The 17,583-nt window shown below is 39.7% G+C and overlaps 1 protein-coding gene across 2 annotated transcripts in view; it reads right to left on the reverse strand.

The window, feature by feature from the left end:
- Window positions 1-17,583, reverse strand: part of necab2 (N-terminal EF-hand calcium binding protein 2) — a 153,956-nt gene that overhangs the window by 88,441 nt on the left and 47,932 nt on the right. For both annotated transcript variants that reach the window (XM_085464585.1, XM_085464584.1), the window contains exons 3-5: window positions 14,661-14,769; window positions 11,383-11,408; window positions 11,092-11,189 (exon numbers count right to left, since the gene is read on the reverse strand). In XM_085464585.1, the coding sequence (XP_085320711.1) occupies window positions 11,092-11,189; window positions 11,383-11,408; window positions 14,661-14,769 (233 nt within the window). The remainder of the gene's footprint in view (window positions 1-11,091; window positions 11,190-11,382; window positions 11,409-14,660; window positions 14,770-17,583) is intronic.

Below are 17,583 nucleotides of genomic sequence, written 5' to 3' on the forward strand. Positions count from 1 at the left end.
CCTCTCCCTCCCTCTCTTACATACACTCACAATCTCACACACAAATTATTCACATCCTATTCAGTCAGCAGTACACTTTGTAGATTTGTCAGTCACATGTCCACCTCCACTTTGTAGAGACCTGCAGCACTTTGACAGGAGACAGGCAGGTACAGGTACATATAAAAACACATATATAAAGCTAATACAATAACACAGCAGCTGATTTGATCCATCTGAAGTTGCCTCAAGGCAAGGAATTATTCCATCTACAGTATTGTTTGGTAGAAAAATGGGTGATGGAGTGAACTATGGCTACTACTGTAGAAGCTGCTTTTAGTGATGAAAATGAAAGGGATGCAGAGTCTGAAAGTTCAAAACCAACTGGCACTTTGTTAGCTGTGTGTAAGTACAATAAAACACAGCAGGATAATATTGTTAAGAAATATATTGTATATATTATTTATTTCATAAAATAAAGACTGTAAGACAAAGAGCTGTATGTCTGTGAAGGTTCTCAGTCATCCTGGTCATCGTAGTCTAAGGAGCTTGGAAAGAAAAGCGTCTGGACTTCTTTGAGTTGCTTGAAGACGTTTCACCTCTCATCCGAGAAGCTTCTTCAGTTCTAAGGGTCAAATGGTGGAGAGTCCCAGATTTAAAACTAGTGAGTGTTTCCCCCCAAAGAGGGACAAAGGACCCCCCGATGATCCTCTACCTAATCACATGAGCCAAGGTGTGAAAGCGGGTGTGGGTCACAATCAGCCAGGGTTTCGGGTGAGCTCATTGTGAAACCTGGCCCCACCCTATCATGTGATTTCCTGAGGTCAGATGGCCCAGGATGTGAGTGGGCGTTAAGGCGTCTGGGAAGGGATCTCAAAACTGGATTATAGATGGCAGACAGTTGGTGTCGTAAACCACCGCCTCTGTTCAAAGATGGTCGCTCACAGTGGACCTAATTGCCTTCTTTCACTCCTCTTTCAAACCATCTGTCCTCTCTGTCCAAAATGTGAACGTTGGCATCTAAAAAAATAGTCCATCCATGCCAAGATTTCTCTGAAACTACACCGAGGCACAGCTGTGCCATGAGCTAAATGCCAACATGCTCACAACTGTACTACCATACTGAACATGTTAGAATCTGAACATCAGAAAATAGATAAACAATGTTCCCTGTAAGTTTGGCAGGGACAATGGTCAGGAAACAAAATATTTAAAAAAAATTTGATCATGTTGGTATAGTTCATCACACTGGATGGAAAACTAACCCTCGGATGTCTTACTTGAAGGCTGGACTATTGTAATTCTTCATTATCAGGATGTCCCAGTATTGTAGCCTGCAGCTGATACAAAATGTTGCAGTGTGACTGCTCACAGGAGCTTGAAAGAAAGCTAACTTCTTTTGACTGGACACATTCAAAGCCCTTCATGACCTCATAGCACCAGAAAATTGCAGCAGAGCTCTTTATTCTTAGACTGCAGGCTTGCTTTGTAGCTCCAAGAGTTACCAAAAGTAAAACTGGAGGCAATGCCTGCAGCTCTCAGGGTGCTCCTCTGTGGAACCAACTCCAAATTTGGGTTTGGGAGGCAGACACCCTTTCTTTGAAGATTAAGATTAAAACATTTCTTTTACTGGATAGCCTACTTTATCCTCGTTTTTTGTCCATAAAAGGAATCACAACTTAAAAAATGTTTTCAGTGCATTTAGTAAAACTTGAAACTACGGAGGCTGAGGGCCTTGTATTACTTGCCACCTTTTTCCAGCCAAAGGATTCACCAACTGATTACTGATTTTAGGTTTGAGGTACAGCCCCACTCTGAGTCTGACTCTATCTCTCCCTTCATCCTTGGAGAGAAAGAGTTGTTTTTGTAGGGGGGCTGTTATATATTTAAGATTTATAATTAGGATGAGTGATGACTGGTGTGAGTTGAATATATGTAACATATTTTATGGAATTCATCTTATTGTGAAATTAAAACTTCGGCTATACACAAAAAATTGGTGCCAATCCATCTAGGTGTTATCCTTCAGGATGCTTAGAGTAGACTATATCAACCTTAATGACGATGCATTCATTAGTTTCCCATAACATTTCAGTCTGGGCTAAAGAAATGCAGCAAACATGTTTAAACATTTACTAAATAATTCAGTTTTTTATAATAAATAAGAGTGTAAGTTTGCTTCTAGTTTCACTTAAGCTCAACTCTATAATAAAAGGGAGCAGAAAACTGGAAGGACCTTTCCCTTCTTTTCAATTATTTAGATCAAGAATAGTGGGGAAAAGCTCTGCAGCTGAGATTGCTCTGCTAGGCCTGTTGTTTTTCCCTGATGATGTTTCTGATGGTACTAGACGTTAGTTTTGAGAGTCAGGTCAACATGAAAAGGTTTGTATCCGGTATCAATACTCTCTCATCAGAACATTGAGGAGAAAAGAGAAGCAGCACAAGGTCTCTGTGTGGTATTTCTGTAGCTAAACCTTTAGAAGTGCAGTTCTTTATTTGAAGGAAATGTGTCAGCTTTAGAGTGCTTAAGGCAGCTAAGTGCCATGACCCCACAACCAACATCTATATCCCCTTCACTTAATGCTATTAGCAGAGGCTCTGTAGCTCATATACAGGTGCCAAAATGCTTTCCCTTATGAACAAGCACTTGGCAATGGGGAAGAGGAACTCCCTTTTAACAGGAAGCTATCTCCAGCACAACCAAACTCAGCTGTTGTCATTATGTGTTCAAAAGAATGGATTAAAAACCAGCAAGTCCTTTCATTTAGTAGTAAATCTAAGAACATGAATTAAGAATTTTAGCTTTACCTCCAAATTCACAAGTTTTATTAATTTTTTTCACTTTACTACCAGCATGCTGTATTTCTAAATTTAGTTTGGTCAATTAAAATAATTTATTAGACGTATGGTATGTCAGCAGTTGGAAATTGGACTAGAAAACAAGAGTGGGTTGTTTTTTTTCTAAATGAACCAACTAAGTGGTTTTAAAATTAAACTTTAATTTTATGTAATTATTTCACAAAGCAATTATTTATTCATATATTCAGTTATATTTTTGACTTGGCTGAAAACCTTTTACGGTCATTTGCCCGTTTTTAAAGCTTCACAGAACAGAAAATTACACAAGGCTAAAAGTTCAAGACCATAGGCTCCGCTTCAACGAAACACTCCACTTCTACCTTTCAACATTATTGTACTGTGTATTAATATTTTCATCATAAACCCACATTAAATCCTTATGAATAAGGCACGAATGCTGCACAAACCACCAAGAATGCTCTCATACGTACACAGCGAGCCACATGGCATGTTTTACAACAGGGGTCTCAAACACGTGGCCCGGGGGCCACTTCCAGCACACGTCAACTGTCCTTGTGACCTGTGTATTGACGTGAGGAAATATAATGCAATTTGGCCCTTGAAGTTACTTTTTTTGTTAGGGAGGTTTTGTTTGTTGTTCAGTGCAATGTGAAAATAAGTTCTTTGAAAAGCAAAACATGTTTTAAAATGAAGGCAATATGAGCAGAGAGTACAAACATGTTGAGGGATTGGCTGTTAGTTCAGTGAGAGAGTTATTTGTAAAGAAAGCAAGTTTCACTAGAAGTCAAAAACTAATGTGTTCACTTATGTCTGCATTTTATTTAGTTAAATACTAGAAAGAGAGTCTCAATTTGTTTATTTGGTAGTTCACTGAAAGGCTTCAGTTAGTTAAGAGTGAGAATAAAATGCATTCATGTTTGCGGTTTTGTCTAGTTATGTATTATTAGAATTTTTTCAAAAACAAAACACTACATTTTTGGAAATATTTGTGGGTGGGGTTTTTTTTTGTACTACTTGAACACTAAAGCGGCCCTCCAATGAGATGACAGTGCCAGCAGTTGCCCACAGCTCATTTAAGTTTGAGACCCCTGTTTTACAACCTTCATTTTCCCCCCCCATTCATTCACACATCTACACTTCTTGTCACACTCTCACCACACCCATTCTCCTCATTCCATCTCTTCAGCTTTCTTCCTTGTTCCCTTCCCTTTCTTGTCTCCCCATTCTTCTTCATCAATCTTCCACCTCTCTCTCTACTCTCCTCACCCTGTTCAGGCATTATTGTGCACAGACCAAAATGCCTCCCGCTCCCCCGTGATCCGCTTCACCTTAATCTTCATGAAGAAAAGAGAGGATGAACAGGATCAGGTGTGGGGAAAGGCAGCAAAGGTTTGGGGGTGGAAGAAGACAATGGAGCATAGATGAAAGAGGAGAACACGAGAGGGAAAAAAGGCACAGAGGAGAAAAGATGGGGAGGAGGAGTCGGATGGAAACAATTTCTTGAGCAGATCATTTAAAAATCTGCCCTAACAAGATTTTAACTGCAGGAAAAACTACATGTATGAATCTGCTCCTACAGAGTTGTGTTGGCTGGCTCAATAAAAGCCTGAAAGCTAAAGAGAGTGGCTCATTAAACACAGCATGTATGGTCAGGAGATATGACGAAACATTCCTCTTATTTCGGTTGTCTGCTTCAGCGCTTATCAGCTACCACACACACACACACACACACACACACACACACACACACACACACACACACACCCACACCTCATGGGAGAGGATGTTACTTATCTCCACCTGCTGGACAGAAAGCCAATTAAAATAGTTTTCTGGAACCACTTCTGACTCTGATAGTGCCATAAAGGCTTTCAGGAAAAATAGAAAACAAGATGAATAGTTCAAAGAATCCTGGATTTGAGGCATTTCAACACATTTTGGGTTATCCCTGTGGACTGCATGGTAGTTGCAGTCGTCACCGGGGAATCTGAAAAAGAGTTTAGCAACAAACATGAAGGCAGACCTTCTGCAAAGTTCTCTCACAGTTTTCCCCCCTGCTTGTAATACTTGGACGGGTGCATCTTTGTTGTTGTTCACAAAATTGGGGCCTTACTCTTTAAATCGAGTTTTGCCAAAGAGACCACAGAAAAGTATGAAACCAAACAGGGCCCACACTCCTTGGTTCTATCTGCCTGCGAACACAAAACATAACGGGCCAAGCTTTTGTCCTAACAAGCTGGCTCCATGTAGACTGACATCAACTCAACCTGTATCCATGACAACTGTCCCTAAAGTATCCAGCCTCCATGGCAATTGTCACCATAGTAACTTGAAAGAACACTTGAGGTGATGCCATGCTGACATGAGCCACAGCAGGACAACAGCTGACGCCTTTATTTCTTTACTGCCAGGATAATTAAAAAGTTCGAAAAATTCAGTGTAATATAAGTTTTGTGGACTTTACCCTCTGTTAGAAACCTACTTAAAAAAAAAACTAGCAACATCTCTATCATGTAGCTTTCTCTAAATTTGAACAAATGAATAAATAATTGTATGTAAGACACAAGAATATGCTGAACTGGACAATCAACTAATTTTTCTCCTCGTGTTAAAAGTATTAATCATGCAAAGGGACAGTCTTGGACTCGTGAACTGTGCGTGCATTTCCAAGAAAATCTGCTAGGGACTAATGTGATATGTGAGCGTTTGCATTGTGATATATTTTAACAATAAATTTACTAAAAACAATTGTGTTACACTGAGTTAAAAATAAAAAGAATTGGATTAACATCACTTGTGTAAATTGGCTCATAAATGACTGCAGTCATCCTCTGATAATAGGATTATCATTTTGATTCGCTGTAGCAGAGAATATCTCCATTGTGTCTCTGTCACAATTTGTTTATTATTTCTCACAGGAGGACCCAGTATGCAGACAACAGGAAACAGCAGATGGATGGGGAAAAAACAAACAAACAAACAAACCAAGGAACTTTAAAAGGACTTAACAATAAAGGTGCTGCGCAATGAGAGAAGAAAGCCCACTGAACTAATACGATCCAAAAAAAAAAATCAGGAGGCAGCAGAAGAAAACAAACAACATGAAGGAGAGCAACAGGTGAACTACGACACTAATGAGAGTGGGGAAAAGAACAACGGCGGGAAGTAAAAATGGGAAAAAGGAGCCAACCTTCAAAATAAAAAAAGCAAGTAACCTGAAAGGCAGACTGAAAATAAACTCACACAGACCACAAGACAGATGAAGATTGGGAAAAAAAACTTGAGAAAGCACAAAGAAAGAATAGCAAAAGATTTATAAAAGAAACCACAGATCATTAAAAAACCTGACAGTCCCATTAACTGGTGTCACACAGGCAGGTAAGAGATATTATGCCGAAGACTAGAGAGGCATGCTACAAAGGAAATTCAACATAGCAGGACTTCTTTGTGTTAGCTGGCTCGTCAAAACCTTAAAGCTCCTTCAGAGAAGCCAGGCATGATCAGCTTTCTTTGTTAGCTCGGATTTTTCCGCTTCAAGCTCGGGGTACTCTCACATAAAACGAGGCATTTGATGCAATTTGACTCTTCTTCTGCACAAAATGGATCAATTGAACTACGCCTACTCTAATCAGAGACCTTATCAGAGGGACTGCTGATAGAGATTTATAAAGATTATGAAAAATCTAACAGTCAAATGCAACACTGGTGCTGAAAGTCACAAGAGTAATGGTGCAGATGCCTCTTTATGTTGTGAATTTATGATCAGTTGATCGGAAAACCAAATTTAATTGTCTTAAGCTGTGTTTCTTTTACTGCTCGCTGCACTCTTGGTGCTCTCAGTGTTATTTCTGCACATTTGACCTTTGCCACTTTAAATTATATAACTTAAACAATACAGGTGGCTAGTGTGTTCTCTTCTGGCACTTCCATAGTCTAAATCACTCTGTGTTGTTGCCAGATAAATGTGAAATAAATTTCACTGACTGAATATTCTTGGTGATAAACAGCCTACAAATGTAACTGATCGATTTATGAGCTGCAATTCAAACAAGTGTAAAAGAGACTTAGCAGTACTAGAATCAAGAACCACCAGCTCAACACATGCAGCGTTTGTGCTGCTGTAACTTTTTAGCTGAGCTAAATAAGTTGCACATGTAAAATGTATTACTTCAGAAAAAATATGTATATGACACCAAATAAAATATGCAGTGAAAAAATGGCAGATCGGGCCAATTTTAAACCAAAACTGAACATAACATGCACCGGACCAGGTCACGTGTTAAACACAATCACCGTGGTGATCAAACCTGGTGCAAGAACTACCTTCGTAACACAGGAAATATGGACTTAAGGCTCATACCATTAATCTAAAACAGGCACAAATATTTCTCTTACTATTATATATGTAAATTAAGCTTTTTACAATGCATAAAAAAGTCCCTCAAATGTGTATGGAATAAACATTAACAGCTAGCATACAGAAAACATCATGCAGTTTAACCGTCTTTTGAGCTGCTTGAGTTATCTCACCATCTACTGATAATTATGCCTTTTGAATAACTGCTCTTTTCTCCTTTGTGGATTAGCAGGGAAATTACCCTTAATACCTGGGGTGATTTGATGTGAGGTCAGAAGTGATTTCATTTTATGAATCAATACTAATTACTTTGTGATCAGCTCATTCACAGAAACTTGGCAGTCTCTTAAGACGGGCAGCAGTGACTGTTTCCATTAACTGACAATCGTAGTGATGAAGTCTACATGTGACAAGTGAATGAAAATATCACGTCTGCATGAATTACCAATCTATTGCTTGTCCCTAAGGGAGAAAGACTGGGAGGATGAGTCTCACACACACACACACACACACACACACACACACACACACACACACACACACACACACACACACACACACACAAGCACACATACACATGGGGTATCAGTTTATCCAGCTGTCATTTGCAGCTGACGATACCAAACTTTTTCTCAGGGGACACATATTCAGGTGATTTATATCTTTGCATAAAGAATATGGCCTATAAAATTATACAGATAATACACTGGGCACTGTAACGTGATTTAGCCTCCACTCTAATATTACTTATCTTATGCTCCATTGCAAAGACTTGAGAAGGCTTTTACACCACAGCAGAGCCAGTACTGCCGGAGTATAAATTTCAGCTGAATAATCAGCTGAGATCCATTTTATTCTTACTGCGAACCGCCTTCAGGTGCCAAACAAGTGCTTTAAAGTACAGTGCAGTGGGTAAGTACAAAGCCTACCTCCGCACTATTTTTTTCTCTGTGTCCATATTCATTGAGGTAGATTGAGAGCTAATCAATTCTCAGTGGGCTCTAAAAGGCCAAGACTCAGGCTACAGCCCTCTGCTCAAAGTAATATCACGCTCTGTCTTCTAGCCCTGCCCACTCCTCCTCCTCACATCCGCATAGTCTTACTCCAGGTTTCATGTGGCTGTTGGCTTTTTTTTATCTAAAATGAAATTAAAAATAAAACAGTCTGCTGGGTGTTTGAATTACACTACAAGTGCAGGAGGAAATGAAGAAATCAACATCACTGGAGCTCTTTTTACAAGCTTCAGCTGAAAAACGCTGTATACAGTATGCTGCTATCACTACCACACTTACAGGCTCTTATCCCTACTTGTGGGCTAGCACTCAGACAGTGCACTCAGACATTTACTGAGGACCTGATAAACTGCTGCTGAAACCAGAACTGACTTGGTATGAAGCATTTAAAGTGTTGCTCAAATGATGTGAAGTGAGATCAGACTCGTGCAGGAGTTGGATAAAATTACATTTGACCTTTTTTTGAATGTTTGAGAATGCCAAACACAAAACCAGTTCAAGGGTTTCCCTGTAAAGTTGCTGAAAGACAATCTTTTACAACTCTGGGTGTTAAAGAGTTTTCACATATATTTTCAACCCTGTCTCACAAATATTGCATAAAAAATGAATGCCAAATTAGATTGCACAGTGCTAAAGCCTCGTACGTTGTAAGATGTTGTAAAAGATGTTGGACACTTTGAATTTTATGCCATATGAGGCTCAGAAAGTATTTTTCTCATGATAATGTCTGTAGATTCACAACTTCTAGCAGTTATTGAATGTAATTTAAAGGATTGTTGACACAAAAAATGAATGACAAATCTATGAGAATTTATCCAATTTCATTTGAGCAAATGAAAAAAAGGGTACTCTGTTTAACAATAGCTACAATTCCTCACCTGTGAGTGCACTACTGTTGCTAAACCCTCAAATTAAAATTGACAGTCTGCACCTTAAGACAGTGTTCATAATATACCTTATCCTGAAATATTATGACAAAAAAAGCTAAAAGAAAGAACAATGTCCAAAAAGATGCAAATCTAATTCTACTGCACGTCCCACATGTCTGGTTCTAGAAAAATCCTTCTGGTTGGCTTGTTTGTTTCACACTGTAACAAAAATTATTAACACAACCTCACATTAGTTTGACAAAAAAAGAGCTGATTTTGAGAAAAACAAAGAGTGAACTGAGAGGCAGAGAAAACAGAGGGGGCTGCAACAAAAAATATATAAATAAATGAACGTCTGAGTGACAGCTGCAGCCTCCACATTGCTTTTAAACAACAAAACATTGGCCTCCAATTTCCATTTCTCTCTCTGCAGCAAAGCATGTGGTAGCTTTGCCATTAAAAAGACATGCACACACACACACACACACTCAGCATGTCCATCAATTTTTAAGTTGTCAGCAGTGTCTGAGCTTCAGTTTGGCCACTCAACTCCTTGAGCTAGTCAACTCCCTACACAGCACTGTTGGAGCTTTACTACCCGCTAAAGGCAATCTAATGATATCAGAGAGAGAATAGACTGAAAGTGTATACATGTATGTGTCTGCATGCAGTACAGTGGAGAGGAGAGTTGACTTGAGGTTGAGAAGAAGAGCGAACACAAGCGATACAGCAATAAAACATGAGACAGACTCCACTGATTGATTAAACAATGGCTGCACATTAGAGAGAAACTAGCCTGTGGGAAGAAGGGAAACGTGTGTGTGTGTGTGTGTGTGTGTTCGGGGTTGCTGAATGGCCCGCAGCTGAAAGAAAGATAAAGACTGCTGGTGGATAGAGATATAAACTCTCTCACACACACATGCTAATGCATGCACACACACACACACACACACGAGCAGAACCCACGGACATGGATGAGACTGGAGCTTTGGAGCTTTGGAGCAGCTGCTATATATAGTGCATGGGTGAATCTGGGATAATGCATTACTGTTCTCTAGCTGCCATGCAGACACACACACTCAAAGATGCACACAATCTAAACCGGTTGACTGCGAAACCAGTGGCTCTGTACGGGAAGAACTTGTCATTATTTTGACACACTTCACAACACACACATACACACACAGAGAATAAGGCATACAGAACACTTTAAACAAACAAATACACACACATCGACACTCAATCAATAAATACTCAATATGCACTGCCTTACATTTAAATGGTCATGTGAAAACACACAGCTTCCACCCTTGGAAAAAGCGCACTTATTAGTGTAGACAGCTTTTCAGGCACAGAAGAGTTGTGTGTTCATCTTCTGACATCTGTCAGCCATTGTCTGCTACAACACAACCCAAGGAACCTCCAGCTGCTGCACTCAGGTTTCAAATTCTATAATTGCAAGAACACACTGCTTGGCAATACTGTAAGATGAGGCCGGGTTGTAAGCCTGCACTTAACACATTTAATGACCCATGTGATTGTTGTTTGCACGAGTCATATCAACTTTGTACTCGTCACCCCTACTCGAGAGATTTTGGGAAACAAATTTATTTTAATCCAGACTTGATCTGTTCCAGAGGTAAGTAAAACTCATTTAAAAATCTTATATTAACTTATAATTTAACTATAATAATAATTAAGCAGTGGAGCCTTTTTCACAGTTACACAGCATTTTTCCTTTATTTGTTAATAGTTGTCACTTATTTATCAATTTTACACTGTTTTTTTAATTTACCTTCCCACAAGGCTAAAGCCTTTCATGGGCTTCATGTCACAGAAAAAAAACTAACACTGTGGTTTTGTACTCTTGTTGTGATTTAGTGACATCGAATAAACATTTGAACATTCATTCAAAAAGTTCTTTCAGATCAACTTGCATGTTGTCACTGCAATATTGTTACTACCCACCATCCAGCTCTCTTTTTGACACTGACACACACACACACACACACACACACACACACACACACACACACACACACACACCTCTTACCCGTTTGGTGAAGTCCATGGCTTTGAGGATGGAAAGGTTGAGCGTTTCCAGAGAAGCCAGAACTCCCTCATAATCTCCCATGTGCTTAGCAAAGTAGTCTGTTTTACACAGAGTCATAAAATAATTTGCAATGGTTAGCCCAAAGTAGCTGATTTAATATCCTATATTTAAAAAAATATTTTGCATTTCAACAGGCAAGTATTTTTAATAATGGATAAGAGAGGGAATGAGGGCAGTGGCAGGGAAGTAAGTGCGTGCTTGTGTGTGTGTGTGAGTCAGCAGTCTACTTACCGCAGAGTTCCTTAGTGTCAACATTACTATCACAGCATAGCAAAGGAGCAGAAGAAGGAAAGAAAGGAAAGGGAGATAGGAAGAAAGGAAAAGAATGGAGAAGAGCAGGGTCAGAAACAGAGGAAAGTTGTTTTGCATGCAGTCACACATACAAAAAGAGCTTGGCAAGCAGAGAGGGATCTAACAAGACTGTGGCAGGAGTCTGAATCAATCCACCGCCATCATTCACGCTCCGTTCACTGCGTGGGGACTCATTTGGCAATGAATTCTTCACTGCTTCAAAGAAGACTTTCGCTGTTGACTGACCAGGAGAGAAGTGGGGTGGGACAGAAAAAGGATGGAAGAAAGGTGGAAATGAAGGAAGAAGGACGATCCATCCAAAAGATGGATGAGATGCAAGTGATGACGGATGAACTGTGGCTTAGTGGAGGAGATAGGCAGAAACACTCCATCTGTCCACCTCTTCATTGTGATAATAAATCACTGCTCAGCAAGTCCACAAACATAATGAGAAACGAAGTGTTAAAAACAGTCAAAAAAATGTAATTTGAATATTTCAAACAGCATACGTTCTGTTGAGCCTTGTTCAGCAGCCTCATTTAATAGGCTCTGCTTTATTTTATTAAGTATTTGCACACAGTGTTTCTGCCAGGATGAATCCTGATCCTTCGTTGTGACAGATGGGCTTTAGTAATGGCAACCAAAAATCTGGTTTTAACCAACAATAAATGCATTTTCATGTTTGCGCACAGCATATGCAGCTTAAACAGAATTTAGGGATGTCTGTGTACTGAGTGTTATAAAGTTGTTCCAACATTTTTGCTGGTTAAAACGAAACGAAAGATTGTTTACTATCCAAATGCTAGTTCCAGATGCAGGGTGTGTTTTCAAAGAGAGAGTAAACCAGTAATTATGTTGTTCTCCGCAAGTGATGCAGCCGCCTATTGAGTTAGTAATGAATTTCACTGTACTTGAGATTCCACCTTATTAAGTGCCAGTTTGTTTTTAGATTTCACAACATCCACTGAAGACGTGAAGACAATGAAACACGCTGATATGAGGCTGTGCATATTAAAGCTTAACTCCATCAGCTGTACAAGTTCAGTTTTTATTAAGAGGTGTTCTGGTCTAATAGTTTAAAACCTGTATCAAAAGGTTTTTAGGACATCTGCACCAACTTTGGCTATTCCCTTTTAGGGATGTTTAGGGGATATTTGCCTATAAAAGACTTGTTAGTACTTATTTTAACTGAACATTAACATGCAGAAAATTATGCTTTTGGTCATTTGGATTTGTCATGACACTGTTTGTCAAGCAGAGCTTCTTCCAGTTTCCAATACGTGACTAAGTAACTTCCTAGTTTGTGAAATAAATTGCTGAAAATAGAATGAAAACAAAGAAAAATACTAAATTTAATACAGCATGCTTTGTGTTTGAGACCATCCAAGATTTTTGTAAAACGCACTATAATTCTGTTACTTAGCGCTAATTAAAAGTAGTCATCCAATCTTAGCTGATAAATTAAGACTCCACTTACTCTTTTCCAAATTTGGTAACATCTAACACCAAATAAACAGCATGGTGGTGGCTGAAACAGTAAAGCTTTGATTATACTCTGCTGTGGACCCGGACCATAATAGTCGAGTAGTTATTACTGTTATACTTGTTTGAAGGTGATTGAAGTCCCCGGCTTGGGGCACATGTGCAGTTGGTGCACCAAAAATTGGCAGGATGTCCACCCTCGCACTCACCATCTGATGATGAAACTGTACTGCATGTGGGTAAAGGCAGATAAATAGAAATATATGTTTTTGTTATAATGACCAGAGTAACTCCAGATTTCTTCAAGTGCTTTTGAACAAACTGAATAACTCAATTACTCTGATGTGCAGGTGAGTGTCTTCCTGCATTTTGTGCAATTATGTTCTAAAAAAAGACCGCAGGAGTTTTCGTTCTGCCTCGTCGGTTCACGGGGAAAAAGCATGTGAAACTGACTGAGACTTGTGCAGGGAAGATTTGAAGCCTGAAAGGGCAGGAGAAGGGGAATGAGTGACAGATGGAGAGGATGAGGAGAGAGAGCGTTGATGAGTTGAGTGATAGAAGGATGAAAGCTTGAAGAGCATGACAGAAAGCTCAGAAAACAGCCTGATAGTGAAGAAGGATAAAGAGAAATGGGAAGAGACCAAAAGAGTGACAGAGGAAGACGAACAGCTGGAGGCAGAACAACGCTCAGTCTCTCATTTGCATCCATCAACATCTTGCTTCACACAGGAAATGCTTATAGAGTTTCTCCTTTTATTCGGACCAATCAATAACCCTATCTGCTGTCACATGATGATGCTAAGGCCTGGCATGCAACCACCAAATCTACTTAACCCTAATGAGTAGAGCATTTTCTGAGTGCATTCTCTGCAGCAAGTAAGATTGATAAAGTGAGCCCATATCCAAGTGGCAATGTCACTGACATCAAAGAGACGGTGGGCTGTTGCTTGGACCACTTATTGCGCTGATGTAAAAAACCTGAGCCAGGGTGGAGGATTTGTATATTAAACCTAATTCAATTCTACAAAAATGATAAAGGTCAGCTTTTGTTCTGCCTGGTTTCATTTTATTTGAGGGCCTGCAGGACTGGGAGGTTGTGTAAATTAACAGAGCTAGACTTCTGATTACTCAGATCCCACTGTGTCAGCATGCTTCTTCTGAGCTGACTGGCTGATTATGAAGGGTCATAAATTGATTCAATGAGAATCAAAATAAAACATCTTGGGAGTAGCTGTAAAGAGGTTAATGTCTTGAGGAGAGAGATGAATAGAAAGGCAAAGATGTAAAAACAGGTAACAATGACTTTCCTCTGTTTTTATGCTGCTTCCCCTTCATGTCTGCTCCTGTTTCTCTTTCCCTTTTATTATTTTGGCATTTTTATATTTAAAAGTGTCATTTAATGCAAAGGGCTCTGGTCCAAAAGGGCCTGCATAAAAGGAGCTTTCAGAGGTGGATGTGACATTTCCTCACTGCAGGGTAAATTATATACATCTTACCTAAGCATGCACACATAAGAAAAAGCAGAACTGATGTGGTGCAGCAGGAAAGCACTCGCGTGCATCTTATGGACTTTCATAATTGATGGAAGTTAAACAAAAAACATGGCCAAGCGAGCACGAAAACACGCACACACATGTAAATTTACTGTATTCATTTTTATTTCATGCTGCTATGGATGCACGGTGCATGCTGCAGGCAAACACGCACACGAACAGGCGTGCAGTAATGGTGCTGACCTGGTGTTATCAGAGTCAATGGTGTGAAATAGCTTCTCCAGCTCCTCTTCATTCAGCGTGCCATCTGAGAAGAATGCTTGGAACTCATCCAGAGACAGCTTCCCGTCATCTGCAGGAAGTACGGCACCATCAAAGCTATGAGGACATTTATTTGTAATTGCAAAAACAGTGTTAAATAATATTAAGAGGACGTGTCTGATTAAAGAAGCATATAAACTGCAGCCTGTCTGCTGCTTCTAAAGAGGATGGAAGGAGATAAAGTGAAATTACAGGTCATTACTGCAACCTGCTACAGCTCTAAACTACAATACTGCATAATAATACCTTCATCCCACCGGATCTCTTTTATAACCAACATTTGTTCCCGATGGCATCTGGAGAGTTTAAATAGTTCCAAGTTATACGGATTAAATTTTAGTGACATTGTTTTTTTTGTCCTGGGTTTGACATGTTGCAGCACTGGGGATGACGGGGGTTAGCCAGTCGCTTGACCGAGAGGATGCTTTGGTCCAGAGTGAAAAATCCCAGCTTATTACCCTGAGGTTAATTTGTCCTGATTAAGTGGATCCTGGGGCATTTTTCTTTAGTGCATTGAAGTGAATAGGGTTTTCCTTTTTATATAAATCTGCACCACCGTGAAATATAAATATCATCCCCCAGTGTCTTAGCATGACATTTAACTTTTGATTGTTTTCAGTCTTGCCGTTACTCTTATTCATAAAGCAGAGCCCAAAAACCACCATCTGTAAATTCTGACTCCGAGCTTATCTCTGTGACAATAAGCTGAAGCTGGTGGAGATGGTTTTTGTTCAGCTGATAACCATCTCCAAAATCAAACCACTGTTCTCCTCTGCTGACCTGGAGATAGTCATTCAGTCGTTTTTTTCAGTACTTCATCCCCAGTCAAACTCTTCATCAGAACTTTAACTTGTACTCAAAACAGTCAAAAACAGTCCTGTGTCTGCCATTTGAAAAATGAAATCACTGCTTGATAATTACTCTGATACTGTTAACCCAACAGTATCAGCTACCTGTGAATCAGCAGCAGTTTAATACCAGTTTGCTTTGCCGCACTGACGTCCACGTTCATACATCCTTGGCATGATGACTGCCTTCAGTCCTTTCCCGAGCTGCTGTAAAATCAATCCAGCATGCACTCCAGTCTGCTAAAAACCTTCAGATGAATCCTTGCTGTCTGTCTGTGTTGCACTTTAGTAAGCACACAATGGCGATTATGTTTCAAAACCCCAAGGCCTTTTGGGGCTGCACTGATAACCAAAGCACTCAACAGTACTGGATTTCTAGCCTTCTTATATAACATCCAATAAAACAAAGTCTAGAAGAAAAAATATGGATAACTCCTGGTCTTTGTAATATTCTGACTAGATATAATATTGAAGGATTTAATTTTCTATCCACAAAAAGTGGCACAGTTTTGTAACCATTTATCCCCAGGTAAGCCTATAGCATCGATTGTTAGCAAAAGAAATAGCTTCATATTCAGTTTTGCAAAGATTTGTTAAAAAAATTGCTAAGGATGCTCAAGATTTCTGAATTTTCAATGAATCCATCCATTTATCCATCCATCCTCTGTCCCAAGGCATCCTCCTGGTTGCACAATTACTTATGAGGCATCCATTTCTGCCACTTTTATCCCCACCACTTGGTATTATTAGCATGTAATCTACTGTTTGTACAGTAGATTAGATGCTACTGTACAAACAAGAATAGCATAAAAAGCAACGGACAGCTACAGTCATCAAAAAGTTCTGTGGGAACGTTTCAAAAATGAAATAAAACTTTGATCCAGCGCAACTTAGTAAAATTAGCTGTAAGCATTGTTTCAACCAGCAGTTTAAATTTGTTTTAGTTAGTAGGGAGTGGTTATTCATGGCATTGGCTCTATCCTGTCTTTGCTTGCTAGTCCTGTATTCCTGACTGTCTCACCACATGATGCATAGCTATATCAAATATTAATTCCCTTGCCCTCTAAGTGTGTTTGTCCTTGAGTGTGGCTGACTGGATACAGCAGGTTGAGCCATGGGGACCACTGCGGAGTACTGAGAAAGCTCAGGGACAAGAGGACTGCAGCCTTATAAAGGCTTGAATTCAAATGTGCTGCTCTTGGCTCTTAAGTCTGCCTCACAATTCCCCTTTGCTATTTCTCAGTTTCATGATTAGGGAAGTATGTGTTTATGAATTTCTTATTTTAAATCAAGATGCATCTATTTTTTATTCCCTACTTCATTCTTCTGCCGCTAGTTTTTGTTTGGTTTCTTTTTTGGCTCTCTTCCACTCTGGCACAGTCAGTTGCACTCTCTGTTAGTTTGTTTTGAGAACCATATGCAGTCTTTTTTTCTGAGTGGTGGTCAAAACTCGAGCCTGTTTCAAACTGTCAAAAAACTTGCAGGAACTCTGCAGCCACTTACACTCTTTCTGGCCCATCTCATGCCTTCTTATGCTTTTCTCCCCATTAAGTGTCTCCATATCTTTCAGCCTTCCTTTTTTCCAGATCCTTGTTAGAGCAACAAAGTAGCCGTTGCCTCTCAGATGTTCTTCCATGTCGATTTCTGCTGCACAAAATGATTGTGACTCAGAAACGCCTTCACAAATAGCCTTCTTTTGGTGACGCTTGGCATAACCTTTCCATGACAGAAGGCGTGTTTGTTTGAGGCGAACTTCTAAAATGCCACTTCTTGTGTTCATAGTCCCACTCTCCCTGTCCACCAGGGCTCAACTGTGAATTTAGACTCTGTGGTCATGACTATTTCTAACCTGGCCTTCTCTGGTGCAGCAGTGAAGAAGCACAGAAAGCACTGGTGTTTAATTCAGCAGTGACCCAATTTACAGCCAGCTAGCCCACTTAGGAATTCTCCAGTAACACACCGCTCAAGCAAAGCAGATAGTGTGCTAACCCTATTTT

The sequence above is a fragment of the Copadichromis virginalis genome, linkage group LG7, assembly GCF_057382275.1.
Source record: "Copadichromis virginalis isolate Kocher_CV1m ecotype Utaka linkage group LG7, C_Virginalis_male_GT1.1, whole genome shotgun sequence".
NCBI lineage: Eukaryota > Metazoa > Chordata > Actinopteri > Cichliformes > Cichlidae > Copadichromis > Copadichromis virginalis.